The 16030-nt window shown below is 49.7% G+C and overlaps 7 protein-coding genes across 7 annotated transcripts; 2 read left to right on the forward strand and 5 right to left on the reverse strand.

Moving 5' to 3' along the window:
* Positions 1–144: 144 nt before the first annotated feature.
* On the reverse strand, positions 145–1293 carry KD926_000089 (uncharacterized protein; the record flags this gene model as incomplete). The annotated part of the gene is made up of 1 exon (XM_053104011.1): positions 145–1293. One exon carries the CDS (start codon positions 1291–1293, stop codon positions 145–147), a length of 1149 nt encoding a protein of 382 aa, XP_052952654.1.
* Positions 1294–1646: 353 nt separating this feature from the next.
* On the reverse strand, positions 1647–3716 carry KD926_000090 (flavin-containing monooxygenase; the record flags this gene model as incomplete). Its single annotated transcript, XM_053104012.1, has 8 exons — positions 1647–1780; positions 1839–2008; positions 2063–2596; positions 2652–2915; positions 2967–3035; positions 3090–3339; positions 3391–3404; positions 3466–3716. The coding sequence occupies 8 exons, from the start codon at positions 3714–3716 to the stop codon at positions 1647–1649; spliced, it is 1686 nt and encodes a 561-aa protein (XP_052952655.1).
* Positions 3717–4632: 916 nt separating this feature from the next.
* KD926_000091 (putative integral membrane protein Pth11-like) lies at positions 4633–6050 on the forward strand (the record flags this gene model as incomplete). Its single annotated transcript, XM_053104013.1, has 5 exons — positions 4633–4872; positions 4924–4966; positions 5019–5086; positions 5153–5529; positions 5585–6050. 5 exons carry the CDS (start codon positions 4633–4635, stop codon positions 6048–6050), a joined length of 1194 nt encoding a protein of 397 aa, XP_052952656.1.
* Positions 6051–6266: 216 nt separating this feature from the next.
* Positions 6267–10070, reverse strand: KD926_000092 (RNA-directed RNA polymerase QDE-1; the record flags this gene model as incomplete). Its single annotated transcript, XM_053104014.1, has 4 exons — positions 6267–6663; positions 6724–7041; positions 7100–8475; positions 8544–10070. 4 exons carry the CDS (start codon positions 10068–10070, stop codon positions 6267–6269), a joined length of 3618 nt encoding a protein of 1205 aa, XP_052952657.1.
* Positions 10071–11547: 1477 nt separating this feature from the next.
* Positions 11548–12708, forward strand: KD926_000093 (DUF3129 domain-containing protein; the record flags this gene model as incomplete). Its single annotated transcript, XM_053104015.1, has 6 exons — positions 11548–11662; positions 11723–11932; positions 11980–12045; positions 12101–12148; positions 12201–12373; positions 12430–12708. 6 exons carry the CDS (start codon positions 11548–11550, stop codon positions 12706–12708), a joined length of 891 nt encoding a protein of 296 aa, XP_052952658.1.
* A 430-nt stretch (positions 12709–13138) lies between these two features.
* Positions 13139–13672, reverse strand: KD926_000094 (uncharacterized protein; the record flags this gene model as incomplete). Its single annotated transcript, XM_053104016.1, has 1 exon — positions 13139–13672. One exon carries the CDS (start codon positions 13670–13672, stop codon positions 13139–13141), a length of 534 nt encoding a protein of 177 aa, XP_052952659.1.
* Positions 13673–14205: 533 nt separating this feature from the next.
* On the reverse strand, positions 14206–14962 carry KD926_000095 (uncharacterized protein; the record flags this gene model as incomplete). The annotated part of the gene is made up of 4 exons (XM_053104017.1): positions 14206–14337; positions 14421–14537; positions 14603–14722; positions 14780–14962. 4 exons carry the CDS (start codon positions 14960–14962, stop codon positions 14206–14208), a joined length of 552 nt encoding a protein of 183 aa, XP_052952660.1.
* Between the last annotated feature and the right edge of the window lie 1068 nt (positions 14963–16030).

Consider the following 16030-nt stretch of genomic DNA (forward strand, 5'->3'; position numbering starts at 1 on the left):
TTTGATATAACTCGCTATTTCCGTACATGGGACGAGAATGCCTTATCTTGACACGTTCGCATCTCTGGGGGTCATGTAAATGTTGATACCTTGCACACAAAAGATATACTCCAAGACTCTTAAGCAAGCCTGGTCCACAGTGGATCAGTCAAGCCCCAACCCTCTTTCATACTCTCTCCATCCTTCCCCAATCGGCTGAATGAGCGTATAGCTCGCCGAGGTATTGAACTCCTGCACGCCATTGATCAGATACAACGGGACCATCTCCCCATCTGTGCTAAAATACAGCTTTGGTCGTTCCCTCCGATAATAATCGGTGCTCGCCCCATCCGTAAACTCCACCGTTGTGTTATAAGCCAGAGTGATATTGTTATAGTGCCAGGGCCCTTCCCAGCTCTTTGCAAAGACATGGGCTCCCACGCGAGGCCCCTTCTTCCCCAGTGCGATATCTACCATGTGATGAACGAGGAAGTGCCAGTGACCGCGCTTGTCACGCCAGAGGAAGGGATCCTCGCTACGGAGCGACGGGTCGATTTCGATGTTTCCCGGCTCTACGCGCAGGGTGTAGGGACCGGTGTAATTGGCTGCATGGTATATATTGTTCTTCTCGGTTGCTAGAAGCATCTCTGACGTTTTATTGTCGGGGGTCCAAAGAGACCAGGCGGCTGGGTTCGTGACGTTGATGAGTAGCTCTGTCGGGGTGTCCCAGGTTCGCAGATCTGGGGAGCTGGACACGGATATAGTGTTGTTTCGTTTGATCGAGCGACACGTGTCGGGAGCTTCCCAGTCGTAGCCAATAAAATGCATCAGATACTTCTGGTCTGATGGACTCCAGATCGTTGTTGGGTTATGGTGAAATGTACTGAAGAGTTCCTGGGCCCACGTGTAGGGCCCACGGGGTCCGGTTCGCGACTCTGCTCTGATCACGGTACTAAATGGTCGCCATCCCGAAAGGCCACATCCGTGATCCATTTGCGAAATTACGAGATGGAAGAGTCGCTTATCCTCGTGGTCTTGAATGATGTGACCTCCCCAGGAGGAGTTCCCTGCTCCTTCGCGATAGAAGTCAGGTAGGGTGATGTTGGTATGATTATATCCTGTCCATCGCTCTACTGGCCGAAGATCCAGCTCGCTGCAGTCGGCAGCGCGCCAGCCTGGATCACAGATACAGGTCTTAGTGCCAGAGCAAACGCCATTGAGGCTGCAGTCTTCGGATTTCTCGCATTCCTGTCCATACACCCCAGCAATCGCCGAAAGGAGAGAGAAGGGGAGGATGTGAGATAATAATCGCATGTTGGGCCCCAATGACGACCCTAGTGCTTATGTCAAGAAACGACGATGGATAGCGAAGGTTACTGTTTCTGAGATTCCGGAACGACATCGCAAATGATCGAAGCCAAAGCGGGGTTGTGATCCTGCAGGGTTCGATGGAGCATCAGCCAACGGAGAAATTATGCAACTTGCCCCGTCGGCCACTTTTCTACCGAGACTCAAAGCCCTTGGCGAGGTGCAAGGAGTCATTTAGCTTAAGTCCTGCAGCCGCATTTCTTAGCGAAGTTTATTTATAGGATCAACTGTTCATTCAGCAGTCATCATTCAGTTTCATGTGTACAAAAATGGGCCTCTAGGCCTGTTGAGAAACCGAATCAAGTGAGATAATACGCCATATCGCCTCCTTCTTCGCGCTCCAAGGCCAGTTCTCCATTGGCCAGGTATAGAAACTGGTTCGAGTTGTTGTACCGAATGTCGAAGTGCTCGCCCCGGATGGTCTTCATATACTCTGCAACACGTCATCAGCCGCCTTATCCTATTTTCAGAATTCTCACCATAGGACTTACCTTTGAAGTGGAGGACGCTGCCTGGGTACATCGCCGTGACCGTGTTGGGTCCCTCGGCATTCTTCTTGCTGTACCAGGCATTGCATCCCTTGGACCACACGCACCGCTTCAAGCTTTCTTGCGCGTAGGCGTTATATTCCCGTACGACAGTATCTTTGACCACAATGGATCTAAATTGATCAGCACTTGGGCTGCAGTTCCAGGGAAAGGGGAATGCAAGCTACCTGATGTCTTCCGCCGCCATCTTCTCAATCCAGTTCAACATATAATCTGCAGTCCATGCAAGCATTTGGGGAACAGACCCATGGCCGATCGGGCAGTTTGGACCGCCAAACATGAAGTAATTTGGCACACCACCTGCGCACGTGGAGAAGTAAGCAGAAGGCGTTTCTCTCCACTCGTCTGCCAGGCGCCGGCCATCGCGACCAACGAGATCCCAGGAAGGGACAAAACTAGTATCGAAACCCGTGGCGCAAACAATCAGATCAAACTCTTCTTCGCCTTCTTCGCTCTCAATGCCGGTTGGTGTAATTTTTTTAATGTGACTGAAGGTGAGTCGTGCACTACTAGCTTGGATTGCCTCAAGATACCCATTGCCGGGGCTCAGACGGCGACATCCAAGCTCGTACTTGGGAATGAGCTTCTCGATAAGTTCCGGGTTATTTTTCAGCTTCTCTCGCATCGTTGCATCGACCAAGTCGAAGATCATCTTGTTCTCTGCAGATCCCGAAATCATCAACCGATATACGCTGTTCACACTGCATAACGTATTCAAGTTAGCAAGACTCCAACGTGCAGGCAATGAAGACTGACGATGTCTCAACCACCTTCCGATACTCGAGGAATTTTTCTGGATTCGTTCGGAACTCCTCCTTCTCCTCTTCGGTGTATGCGAAGTTCGTTGAGTTTGCATCCCTGAGCAAGTTGCCACACAAGGGCGTTGAAACCCACGTGGCGTGACGCGCGTAGTTAACTATCTTTGCAGCTTTGCGCTGAAGAGGTGGAACAATCTGCAATCCTGACGACCCGTTTCCAATAACTGCAATTCGCTTGCCTTCCCACTGGTACTCGGTGTCCCTGCGAAGGCGTTAACATCGCGCAACGTCCAGATGTCAAGGGTGAGCTGACCATTTCGCACTATGCACAATCTTTCCTTTGAAATGATCGAGTCCCTTAACATCCGGCCATTTCCACTTGCTATTTTCCGTATTAGTGGGACATTTGATATCACCTCCCCGAATAGGATCTTACTTGACGATGCCACTCCCGTCAATCAAAATGTCCGCCTCATCTTCGATTATGAATTCCCCTCGTTCCAGCTGGAGCTTCCATTTGGCGTGTTCCTCGTCCCATATCGCTCGGACGAGCTTGGTATTAAACGTCACTTTCTCTTTCAGCCCGTACTTTTCTGTCGTCCGCAGTATGTAGTCTTCAATCTCTTTGCCTCCAACGTAGAACTTTGACCAGTCGGGACTCGGCTCGAATGGAAATTGGTAGCTGTCTAGGGGACGTAAACACAGGGGTGACGTTAAAAATTGGATCCTCTACTTACGAACGGGAATATCGCTATGGAGAAGGACCTAGTCAGCTCGAATTTTCCCCTGTCACTTTACGAGAGCATACTCACCAACCTACCCCAGGATAAACATTCTCCCACCAAGCACCCCCTACTTCCGGGTTCTTTTCATAAATTCTAAAGTCCACAAAGCCAAGAGGTCTCTCATGCTTCAATTTGTGTGCTAGGTTGAGACCAGAGAAGCCGGCACCGATGCAGACGACGCGAATCTTCCGGGGAGTGAAGGCAAACCGGGTCTCGTCAATCCGAATATTATTTGCCTCGGAATGGCTGGATACTGCGTATGATTCATTCGACGGCATATTTAGATTACATCAACTCCACGCGTCAAAGAGATGTGAGAGATAAACAGGCAGGGTCAAGGTTAATCAAGAATGATAAAGGTGACGAACCCACCCTCGGAGCATCACCCCCTTTAATGTTGGCCCAGCGAAAGCACCGTCTTCGTGAGTGATTGCCTATCAGGTGGTGGAGTGGTCTAAATTACAAATGTCTTGCCATTAGTAGTTAGTATTCCTGTTATATTAATTCCGGCGGCGGTTCACTCTCCGCGGGGGACTCGGAGGCACACGGTCCAGGAACTATTCCCAGAATGAGAGCAGGCGATACCACGGAAGGATGGCCATGAGGTGTCCAGTCCGTCCGTGACAGGGGATCGCATCCTGCTGCTGCGGTGCCGTGCGCAAGTGGATTTGTGACAGGCGCCGGATCGCCCCACCGTTTCCACTAATCCAAATGAGTTGTGCTCCGAGATAATCTTGTCCTCGGGGCCTACCTGATTGGGTCGGTTACTGATGCCATCCGGTCAGAATCCATGTTAAAAGGATTCTGGCCGGTGCTCTCGCCAGGGGCCCAGCGAACTAGCGGCCGGGGGACTTTGTTAGGGCGGCTGGTCTGAGTGACATTGGCTCCGTGCGCCCTTTGTGGAGACCGTTCACTATCGAAATGAATAAATCTATGAGGCATAAATCGGCCTCCAATCGGAAGGACGACGCATTGACCGTCATCGATCCTTGACCCAGAACTCCAATATAACAGGGATATTGTCTATCACCGTTATGGGTAAACAAAGAATCACAACCTGGCTTGACATGGATCATACGAGGCACCCAGAACCAGGGATTTGGATCAACTGTTGCTTTCCCCTTTAACGGTGATGGAGTTGGTAATAGAACAAAGCAACCCGTAGAAAAGAATAAAACTCCCCCTTTGTCGTAAATGCCTCTTCAACAGACGTGTACTTCCCTGCCGTACCTGAAGCAAACCGAGATGCCGAGTCCCTTTGGCGAACCCCCGATAGGCGTCAATCTGGGCGAGAACCACACCCCTCGAAACAATGCCACTGTGGTCTGTATGTTCGGGCTTGCAGCGGTGGCAGTTGCTCTGCGAGTGATTGCGAGAATCAGGGTTCAGCATTCCCCAACTGCAGCTGACGATTGGTTTATTTTCGCAGCAATGGTACGTTTGTTCCTTGGCTTTGCGTTGGACCGGTCGTTTTGACTGACATAGGAAAAGCTTTCCGTCATGGCAACCCTGACCTGCACCATCCTGGGTGAGTTTTGAATTCGATCGGTGATTGTATTCGCGATTCTGAGACCAAGTAGGGGGCACTTATGGCCTGGGAAAGCATGTCTGGGTCGTTCCTCTTGAAAATGTGATTGTCGTCATGCAGGTCAGTCAAAGCATCTAACTCGTGAAATCATGCTCAATTGTTCCCTACTTACATATATGAGTATAGGCACTCTTCGCATATGTTTTTATCTATCCCTTCACCATTCCCCTGATCAAAATGTCAATCATATTCTTTTGTCAACGCATATTCGGTATGAACGGGACCATATGGTTCTGTACTTTCCTCACTTTGGGCTACTGCGTTGCCTGCACGATCGCATTCCTATCCTGCTGTCGCCCGCTTTCATACTACTGGACCCAATACCGAGACCCGACTGGAGGCAAATGCATCTTCGACCTATATCCCTTTTATATCGGGAACGCGGTGGCCAACGTGGTCACCGACGTCATCATCTTGCTTGTTCCGATTCCGTTGATCTGGAAACTCCAGATGCGGAAGACATTGAAGGTGATGATCTCGTCGATATTCATCCTCGGGGGATTGTAAGTTACTATATGCCTTCCCTTGGTCTTTGGGCGATAGACTGACGGAGCTTAGTGTCTGCATCGTAAGCCTCGTCCGAATCTACTTTATGACGTTCCTCACGTCTTCCGTTGATATCACCTGGATTATGGCCGACGTGTTCATCTGGTCCAGCGTCGAGCCTTGCGTGGGAGTTCTCTGTGCCTGTCTTCCGACCATCAGACCTCTGCTGCGGTCAGCTTTCCGGCGTCTTTTGGGATCACTGAAAGCTGAGCGAACGTTCGGACCAAGCAGCTCCAATGAGGATGTTAATGAGCTACACCGTCGCCAGTATTTTCAACGACCAGTATATATCGGACCCTGTTCCCCTCTAGAGGCTACCGTACGTTCTAAAGATAAGGAGATGGTGCTCCTCAAATCCGTTACTAATGTTAAGATAATCGGGTCATTTCACGATGAGACTTCTCACGAGGATTGCGACCATGATCCGCTTTCTATCAAAGTAAGAAAGGAATTTCAATGGAAGGTGGAGCACCAATGAACCGACCATACAATTTCAATTTCTTTCCAGGGAGGAATAGTGTTTTCGCATAATTTCAGCGCTGGGCCAGGTTATCTGTTTTCTCGTCAGCATCATGGAGGCTTGTTGTTTTATTATATCTTGTGTCTGCAATAGAACGGTTGTATGAGTGTCTGGATGGTAATTTGATTTGATTCGTTTTGTTGGTACAGATAATTATTCCCCAGTTATCCATCGTTATTTCGTTCTGTTGAACAGTCCGACCACATCCATCTCGGCCAGCAGAGCACATGCTGCCACAACCCTAAAGCTGTTCATGTCTCTGTAATAATGACTGCGGCGCGTGATCACGAGCTCCATGCCTTCATGAACGCAAGCCAAGCAAAACTCGAGTCCGTCGGAGACGAAAGATTCTCCGTTTTCATAGCCTAGACCTTGTCGACGCATGTGGTTGGTGACCCATTCGCAGATTCGTGCGTATTCATCATTCAGTTTTATGGATTGATCTCTTTGTCTGCGACTCAACATTCCAGTCCCGCTTACCAGACAACCTGTCACGACTTCCATCTCGGTGATAGGAGTTGTCGGGTGATCGGAATAGCCGTTCATCGCGGCGATAACCGCATCTTCGTACCTGTTCCTCGAAAAATTGGGTAGTTAGCGAACTGGACTCATGCTGGAGAAGAGGACTTACGCTGCTCGGAGACGGCTTGCTTCGCCTGCAAGTTGCTTGCAGCCGCCTCGTCCCACAGAATTGCACCGCGATGTACAGTCCGCAATGAACGCGTTCCAGAATGGACCCTCATCCAGCTTGCATTTCGAGATGATATCTCCGTACCAAATATGTCCTTCGTCCACCGCCCGATATAACCTTCCTAGAATTTTGTCCGATCGGTAATACATTCGACGCTCTTCCATGTCATCATCGTCATTGAACGCCGGATGGGAGACAAGCTCGTCGAAATTGATCCGTGTTCTTCCTTGGAGACTGACTCGAGGACCCGGTGCTAAGCTGTTTCATTCTAGTGTTAGCGAAATCGATTTCCATCAAGCGATAAGGACAAACATACAAATCCGGACGGTAATTGTTCATTCGAGGAATGTCTTTCATATTCACAGGTATTCCCGATTTTGAGAAATCCACGGCGGTAGAGTGCATCTCTGCTAGCTTTCGACAGAGAGCGTCGCTGGTTCCAAGAGGCTGTTGATCGGCCACAACCATGTGCTTCGTGGCGATAACTCCCAGATGGTCGGTCTTCATGAAGTCAATGAAGAAATTGGCCATGTCTCCAACGGTCACAGCTCGCCTAATATCCACCGCTTCCACCCGCGGATAGTCGGCGGGCTTGAAGGACTGAAGCTTAGAAATAAGAGCTTTATCCCAGATGACATGATAGAGATCACCGTCCAGATCACCTCCACTCAACTGGCTAGGCAAGTCTCTCTGTCCCTTTTGGCTGAAAACAACGCAGTTTCTCAGCGCTCGAAGCGGATGGCGTGAGGGTGGAACTGTATTGATACCAAACTGAACGTCTCCGTCGTGGAGCGCAGGTGAGCGCGTCACTAGAACTTTCCCCGGAGGAGGAGGCAAAGCAAGTTTACCTTCCAAAGTATCATATGTCACGTAAACCTCACCCTCCTTCAGGAACCCTGTCTCATCCATGATTCCGTACAATGTCATTCCCTTTGGGACCGGGATACGTGCCTTGTGCTTCAGGACGCGCAGTTCCCGTAGCACGACATGTTCAACCAGAGAGCGGAGAAAGCCGTCCTTTTTGTAATCCAGACTCAGCCAGTAGCATTGTCGAAAAAGGCGATGCAGCTTGATGGTGTCTGCAATACCCTTGTCGCGCAGGAAGGTGGCAGTCTTGTCGGTGCTGGTTGTAACAGAGCGAATCTGATGCAACGCCTCTCCTTGTAGGTCCATAAACCATGCCTCAGGCGCGCCCATATCCTCGAGAATTTTTATCAATTGCCGGTTGAGGACCAGACCGTGTGGCTCTGATGACATCTTGCAGATCTCCAGATTGTCCATGTCTCTGCTATCGAACTTGATCATGGATGGCCGCATCTCGACCACGCAGCCGGGAAGATCGCTGTCCAGGGCAAGCAGGCCTTTGGCTCCACCCATGCGAATCTGAAAACATGTCGGGGTTCCCTTGTTCTCCGGTAATGTTACCCATATCAACTCCATAGCTTCACGGGAGATCCTCCCGACTCCGTCGCTGAACACTCGCGATCCATCTGCTGACTTGACATCAGGAATGTTACGGAGCTGGATGCCATTTTCGGGAAGCGAAATGGCAAACGGGGTCTCGGAGAATGCCTGGCCGATTCTGGCGGCACATTTGGCTGGGGAGGTTATTGCCGAGAAATTTCCGAGGCCATTGATGATGTTGAAGTATGTTTGGAGACGGTCGTTGTGATCGATGAAAGGGGATGCAAACTGTTCGACAATGGTGTTAGCGGTCACAAGCTTAGACTATTGAACACGAAAAAAGGATTTCCACTTACCCAGACGGAATGAGAACGCAACGAAGAGTGCGAGAATCCTAGGAACGTGAACGTGCGCCCAGCTACCTGAATCCCATGGGTGACCACTTCTTTGAATCGTATGAACACATTGTCGTAATTGACATTCGAATTAAAGAATAGATCCTGGCCATTTTCATCGCTGAATTGGACGCGGATAAAATACTCGTGGTGATCAGGGAACCTTCTTAGAATTCTGTTCATCGGCTCGATTTCGGGTCCACTCAGCGTGATACGAGTAGGAGTCACCGTCACTCGATTGATGCGTGCCAGGTTAGGGGTCGGATTGAAGAGTCCGTATCTGTACGACATATTCATTTGAATCTGCATCTGGCTGGTCCTTAGATGTTCTATCAGGGTGCTAACTTCGAAGTTCTTCGGGTTCTCGTGGGGAAAGGGCCAACCGATCATTTCCATGAGCTTCTTCATTGCGTCGACGGACACCGATGCTCTTCCGGTCGTCTTGTCATTCCTAGTCATCGCAATGATTGCTCTGGTGAGCTCAATCACTGTAGCCGGGTGGAGGTAGCCGTTGTACGCTAGCGCTTGAAGCTGGAATAGAATGCCGAAGGGGAGGGAGGCGAATCTTGTATAGTTACCTAGCACTGTTCGCAAAGCCTGAATCTGGCTGGAAAGTTTTGCTTCTTTCTCCGTCGGGACAGGCGCCGTGACAATGCGACTCCGTACCATTGTGATATCCCACTCCTTGAGTTGTTCGGTCTTTTCGTCGAACCCTTCCCGCGAGACATGGAATTGGTACACTAGGCACTGCCCGACGATTTTGGCGTGTTCCTCGCTGAGAGCACAGGCACGAAGTCGTCTTCTCTCATTAACAGGAGGTGGTTGGTCATTTAGGCTCAGCGCAATGAAATCGAAATCATGGACGCCTCTATTCGTTTCGACCTCGAAGAAGAATGGCACATCAGAAAGAGTGATCGTCAACACGCCGTTTTCCGAACACACCATGCCCACCACGGTGATCAACGGCATTCTGATGACTCGCGACTCCGTCTTGACCACAATGTCTCGTTTTCTGAATCGTATGACACCTTCTGTCGTCCAGGACTCTTCGGGGGTGTATACCAGTTCGCGATCGGCAAAATCGCAGCGTCCACAGCTCAACGTCGTCATGTGGAAGGAAATAATTGTCTCCGGCTTTATTCCCAGGCGCTTCCTCCTCTGCTCTGCTTGGTGCTCTAGGGCTCGAATAACCAAAGGGTTTGGATGGCGGTCGCCTAGCTTGCAAAAGATATCCACTCCCATAATCGATAGCCTTGGCCTGACTCGCGGTCGTCCAAGAAGCGGAGTCGGGGTCTCTTCCTGACCGTGTGCCGCAAGGAACCTGTTTCCGTCATCCTCACGAAGAAAGGTTATGAAGCCAAAGTACCTTGCTTTGGGTTTATCGCACATGAAGTCCATAATCTGCAAGCGCTCCATGATCGGATCAAATTCCCGCTTGAATCCATCTCGACTCAGCTGCATAGGGATTCCACGGACAAAAACTTCCATCTTGACGTTGTGAAATTGGCAGGGCCTAACCTGTTGTATAATGTGGAAGAAAAGAGGTCGAATCAAGGGCAGAAGGAAAGAAGACCAACAAATTCAAGAAAGACTATGGAAGAGGGACTTAAATGTAAGGCTCGGTTGCTTCTGTTGGCTCACTAGTCCCAGGGAAGTCCAGGTTTATTGCTGGAATCTTTCACTATCTCGCTTGTATAGACCCGGTTTGCCGGAGATAGTTGTTCCGGTTGTGAGAGGCGTTTGCACGTCCCGGTTCATTCACTATGCGATGCTTCTTCCTAGAGATAATTATGCCTCTAGAGTGATTATTCGCTTTGGACCTTGATTCTACGAGAGCCATTATAGGCATCTGACTTTTAAATAGAATGTTGCCTTTATTGTTGGTAACCCTTGTTCTTGCACTTGGCTTCATCTACAACACTCACGATATATCTTCGTTCAAGGAAATAGCAATACTCTCGCTACTACTGTAAGCACACAAAGGAAAAGAGGAAATAGATTCTCTTGCAAACAGAAGCTGTTATGATTAGTGAACTAGCAACTTCTGTTATTAGTTGCTCGGGAATTCACGGTTTTCTTGCACACTTGCCTTTATCCTCTCCTCCGACGGTCGCCTCCGAGAAAATACCATCCGGATAAGGCACGCATTTTCGGCCTGCCGATCCTCCGCCAGGCACCACTCTTGGCATTCACATGAGGAACTACTCCGTACTCCGTACTCGCCCTGGGGATCCACCCCCGATGCAACCCTGTCGCTGCTATTTTTACAGTTGGAAACTCTGAAACGCACCCAGAGTCAGAATTTGTCACGGGTTCCTGACAGCCGAAGGGTCTGCGATCACATGCAGGGCTGGATATGCCTTTTCGACCGTTCAGTGGCATCGAACTGACTGGTTGCACCCGACATTAATATAGCAAAAGATAAGAAATCTCTTTTTCCGGGACTAGGCCACTATGTTAGTCCTCAGACCCAGTTAAAGCAATTAAATTACTACCCCATGCAGTTCGTCCGCACGATCTACTCCAGCCTTATCTACCTCACGGTAGATCCCTCGATGAATTTACCTAATCGGCTCGTATTCAGGTCTCAGTCTCAAACAACCTCAACTCAACTGCTCGGTTAGCCGATTAGACTTTGCCGGCCTGGTTTCACGGGATAATCGGATGTCAAGAAGACCATCGATAAACTACTGCCAAACAGCGAGAACTCTAGCCAGACACGGGTTTTCCTACACTGGTACGCTAAAAATTCTCTGATCAAACAGAAAGGATCGACCTTCAGAACAGCATCAGGGGGAAATGCATGTGTCAATGAAAAGCCGTGAGATTTGGGACGTGAACCTTGCAGGCCAGGCCGAATGGAGCATATAAAGGGAGCCAGGGGCTCCTTGAACAACATCCTACGAGCAGAGCAATCCATTCACTTTCTTCTTTCAAGCCCTCCTAATATCGAATACCTTTTACAATGCTTGCCGGAAACTATTTGTTCATCGCTGGGCTCTTGGTAAGCCAGGCCGTTGGACATGGCCTGATTACTCGCATCCAGGGCGCGAATGGGGTCGCCATGCCTGGGTTGACTGGTTGGTCATCTTTTTTTAAGCATTTATCTCTGCCATAGAAAGAATACTAACAGAACTCAGTGGTGGATGGAATGCCCCGGGACTGTCCATCCGCCGCATGCGGTGGGCAAAAGGACACTGCTGTCATTCGTGATCAGGAGATGGGGAGTATCAAAGCCTCTGCTCTGGGTAGAACCATGGGAGGAGGTCCAGTCGATGCTGCTCGCGTCATTGATAAGTTTATGGGAACCCCCAAAGGCAGACGTGGCCACCCTACTTCTGCTGACCGACGTCCGTTCCTCCTTTGCCTGTCTCTCCTTAACGAACTAACGCTCTAGAAGGTCGACAATTGATCAACGATGCTGCAAGTGTTGTCACCAATGCTGGGGGTACAATTTTGAATGGTACGTACTGACTTCGTAATTCAATGACATGAGCCATGGACTAAAGTACATCTAGGCGTGCAGGATATCGCAGATAAGACCCCCTTTGGCGGAACGATTAAGAGTAAGATAACTTTCCCTCCGGTGGAGAATGCACATTAAAAAGCCACATCTAGGTGCGCAATCTGCGGTCGACGATGTCCTGAGTATTCTCCCTGGTCTCAAATCGGGCGCAGTCACCGCAACAGGTACGAAAGAGAACGGAATTCAGCTATACAGCGGAAAGGGATCCGCCCATGGTCTTCCGACCGCATCTCAAGATGGCATCGTGACGATGGTCTACCATCAGGTAAGCTCCTATTGCAGCGCAAATTGTCAAAGGAATTTGACACTGACATTTTTCAGGTGAACCAAGACGGGGCGGGCCCTCTAACAGCCGACATTGACCCTTCCAGTGGCGGAACGGACCCGAAGGCGTTTGTCCGAGCCAAGGTCACCCAGAACATACCCGGGGTTGCAGGATTTTCTACATCAAGCACCATGGACTATGAGGTCAAGATCAAGGTCCCGTCAGGTGTCAAGTGCCGAGGAACTGTCGGTTCGGCGAAGAATGTCTGCATTGTGCGGGTTCGCAACACGGCCATCTCAGGCCCATTCGGTGGGTCGGCTGCCTTCACACAATAACAGGAAATGGTCGAAAGGGGAGAATGGTGACGGCGTCTAGATATTTGTTAAATATCTGTCTCACTTTAGAAGTTTCTCATTCTTCACTCGTCGTGTGGTGCAGACGAAGGTCAAATGGTTCGTCGACAGATTGATGGTTAGGTATCATATAATTATTAATTTCGCAATGACAATGTTCAAAACCTGATCTGAACATCCTGGACTTTCCTTCGTGAGTACTGAACAACATGAAAGGTTCTTGGACCGGGGTTTTAAGATACGTAGTAACCCACCAAGGTGGCGGAAAGCGAAGGAAAAAGCATTGGCAATACACCAAATACAGGTCCATCGTGAGTAGGTATTCATCTAGACAGAGGAACCAAGAAATTCCCTCCTCAATATGCGACCGTTACCCAACTCATCGATCATAAGGCCTGTAATAGTAGTCAAACTACAGCAGAGATTCAGCCCGACTTTCACCCTGACGCTGCTTGGCTGCTTCCGCTTGCGCTTTCGAAGCCATGAGCCACGTATGGTCTACCCCTCTCCGAGTTCCAATGGAATATTCGTCACCCCAGACTCTTTTGTACTCCTCCTCTTCGAAGAACAAGGCGTTTCCTTCATGAAACCGTGCCAGGATCACGGAAGGGGGATGTCCTTGGCAGCAAAGACAGCCTTGCATGTTCTCTGGCCGGTGACGAGTGACCATGCCTGCCTTGACGCCATCTCGAAGAGCATCTTCACTGCTACAGTAGAGATCATAGATATTTTGCTCTAGTGACAGGTGCGCAAGCCGAGTGTCGAATGAGGCGTGTTCGGTGGTGCAGCGTTCCGCAGCGGATAGGTAGAAACCCCCAATGGTATCGAGATCGCCCAGACCCTCGTAGTTAGGATGACTGACTAGTCGTCTCCCTTGCGGGGAGATCGAGGTGGTTAGACCAGGCACCAGCTCCACCAGAGCCTGTATGGACGCGTCGAGGTTCATTATGGAGATGTCGTCAATGTGCCGCTGGAGGGCTGTTTCAAAGTGGGGAAAATGCATGCTGATTTTGTCTCCACGTTAGATAATCGATCTGTTAGATCTGGGGATGTGAGGAGATAAAAAAAAAAGAAAAAAAAAAAAAAAAGAGAAAGACTCCCAGGACTACCAGGGATGATAAATACAGTCTGTCATGTTAGGTAGGACCTTGGGCAGCGACTTTACAACCTTAGGCAGCCAACAACAACAGTTCAGCAACTCTAGACCTAATCGGGACTAGGGGCGATGATGGGTATCGTTTTGCCTCCTTCCTTCTTCCTTCAACAATCAACAGGAAGATACCGTCATGTTGAACTACAATCGAGGTGAGTGGGCCCATTCAACAATTATCAGGACTCTATGATAAGGCTCATCTTTAGAAGTGTACACGGGAATGCAATTGCAGTGATCTGTACAGACGTCCGCTAATCATCTCACTCCCTTGCCTCACCTAATTCTTTCGACACATACCATCCCTAGGTCCTTCCGGAGCTCCACATTTACGAGGAAGTGTCGGCGGGGTCCAAAGCACGGACGACCATGCTCAGGGACTTGTAAACACCAGAGATGTCGGCTTTCAGGGAAGCCAGACATTCAGGCAGGGCGACCTTGGCGACGTGGATGAAGAAACTCTGTTTCAAATCGTAATGTTAGTCATGATATATACCACGCCAGGGATTGATTATGGCTGAGTGCGTCAGTGGGCATAACTTACGCCCGTCTCGTCGTTGACCTTGGTGAACGCCTCCTGCAGAGTGTTTCGCTGGTCCTTATTGAAAAGATCCGCGTTGTCGGTGAAAGCGTTGTTCAGCTCGATGCCGTTCAGAGTGAGCTGGATAGTTGTTAGATCGGATCTCGTTGTTCCTGGCCGTATGGGCACCCCCAAGAGAAGCCTACCGTGTGGAAAGTCTCGCAGAGAACAAGCTGGATGGCATCGGGGAAGGCAGCGGTGGGCTGCTTCATATTCAGGTTGTTGTCTTCGGCGTGAGCGGTCTGGTTGTACGTGGAGACGACGTCCTATTGAACAAGTTCGTTAATGATGGTTCTTTTTAAACAAAAATTATTGACACTTACATCGGCAGTGACAGACTCGGTCTTCGCGGCAACGTGACCGATGAGAGTGGTTGTGTACTTGTAGCCGAGGTCGAGCTCATGGAAACGCTGCTGGATCGCAGCGGCGGCAGAGGTGCTGTTGTAAGAGCTGGCAGCGGCCGAAAGCGCCAAAGAAGAAGCGAGAAGGAGGTTCTTGAACAACATTATGAATGGCGTGGTGGTGATACGATCTGCTGGACTGAGGGCTGGTATGTGATGATTCAGTCTGGGAACTTCGTCGAGGGCTAGGAGCCCTTATATAGCGAACCATCTGCCTCCGCCTATTGCCCTCGAACCATGGTTGGGTCAGCAGTTGACGTTGAGTCCCCGTCTAGATCTACATTGGAAACTCTTCTCCTGGCCACAGGGCAAAACCAACCCGAGCATCCCCCGTTCAACAACCAGCGATTGATGTGATGGACCTGCAGATCGAGCGCAATCAAACTACACATCACGGAGTAGATCGAATCAACAATTTGTCAATAACCACGGGCCGATATCATCGAGTCAGTTCAGAGACCGAACAAAGATTGCAATGATGGTCGATCGATGAGGGTTGATCTTGGTAGAATTTGGGATTTTCTATTTCCAGTTAGCAGATCTCGCCCGAATACCGAGCCCACAGACCCTCTGAGTGGTATCGAGAAATTTTTATTGGCCAAGGATCGAAATGGGCATGCTGCAACTGCAGGAACTCCCGACGATCTCCTACATTGGGATCATCGCTGTCTCCACCGTGAAGACTTTCCCGCCAGGTCCACTAGTACCCGGTAGTGCCTTGCTGAAAAACAGGGCAGAAGACCCCTGAGCGTCAAGGGCATAAGTCACTCAAGTCAAGTTCAAGTTCATTGAGATTCCAAATTGTCGTTGTAAATGTGGATATGAGATGTGCCAACCAATGCACCGTGCTGTCGGACCATCGCGGGTTGTGGGTTCCATCTCCCGCGTGAACTACTCAGCTTAGACACGGCCATTGAGGGCTTTTCTGCGTGTGGGTGAGTAGAAACATGCCTCGAGAAGGAAAAAAAATAAAAATAAAAATAAAAAAATAAATTACGACAGACAGATTAATCCAGCCATCAAGTCGGTAGTTACCAAGGCGTGGGAGTTACTCCGTAGTTGAATTGCTCGTCTTTGTGGTCTCGAATTATCCAAGATAGTTTCGTTAATCGACCAAGAATCTTTCCCACGGCCAAGATGAAAGGCCCACTATTTGAATGCGCTGATTTGGCC

The sequence above is a fragment of the Aspergillus affinis genome, assembly GCF_023601865.1.
Source record: "Aspergillus affinis strain CMG 70 chromosome Unknown NODE_102_length_131176_cov_92_109673, whole genome shotgun sequence".
In the NCBI taxonomy this organism is placed as follows: Eukaryota; Fungi; Ascomycota; class Eurotiomycetes; order Eurotiales; family Aspergillaceae; genus Aspergillus; species Aspergillus affinis.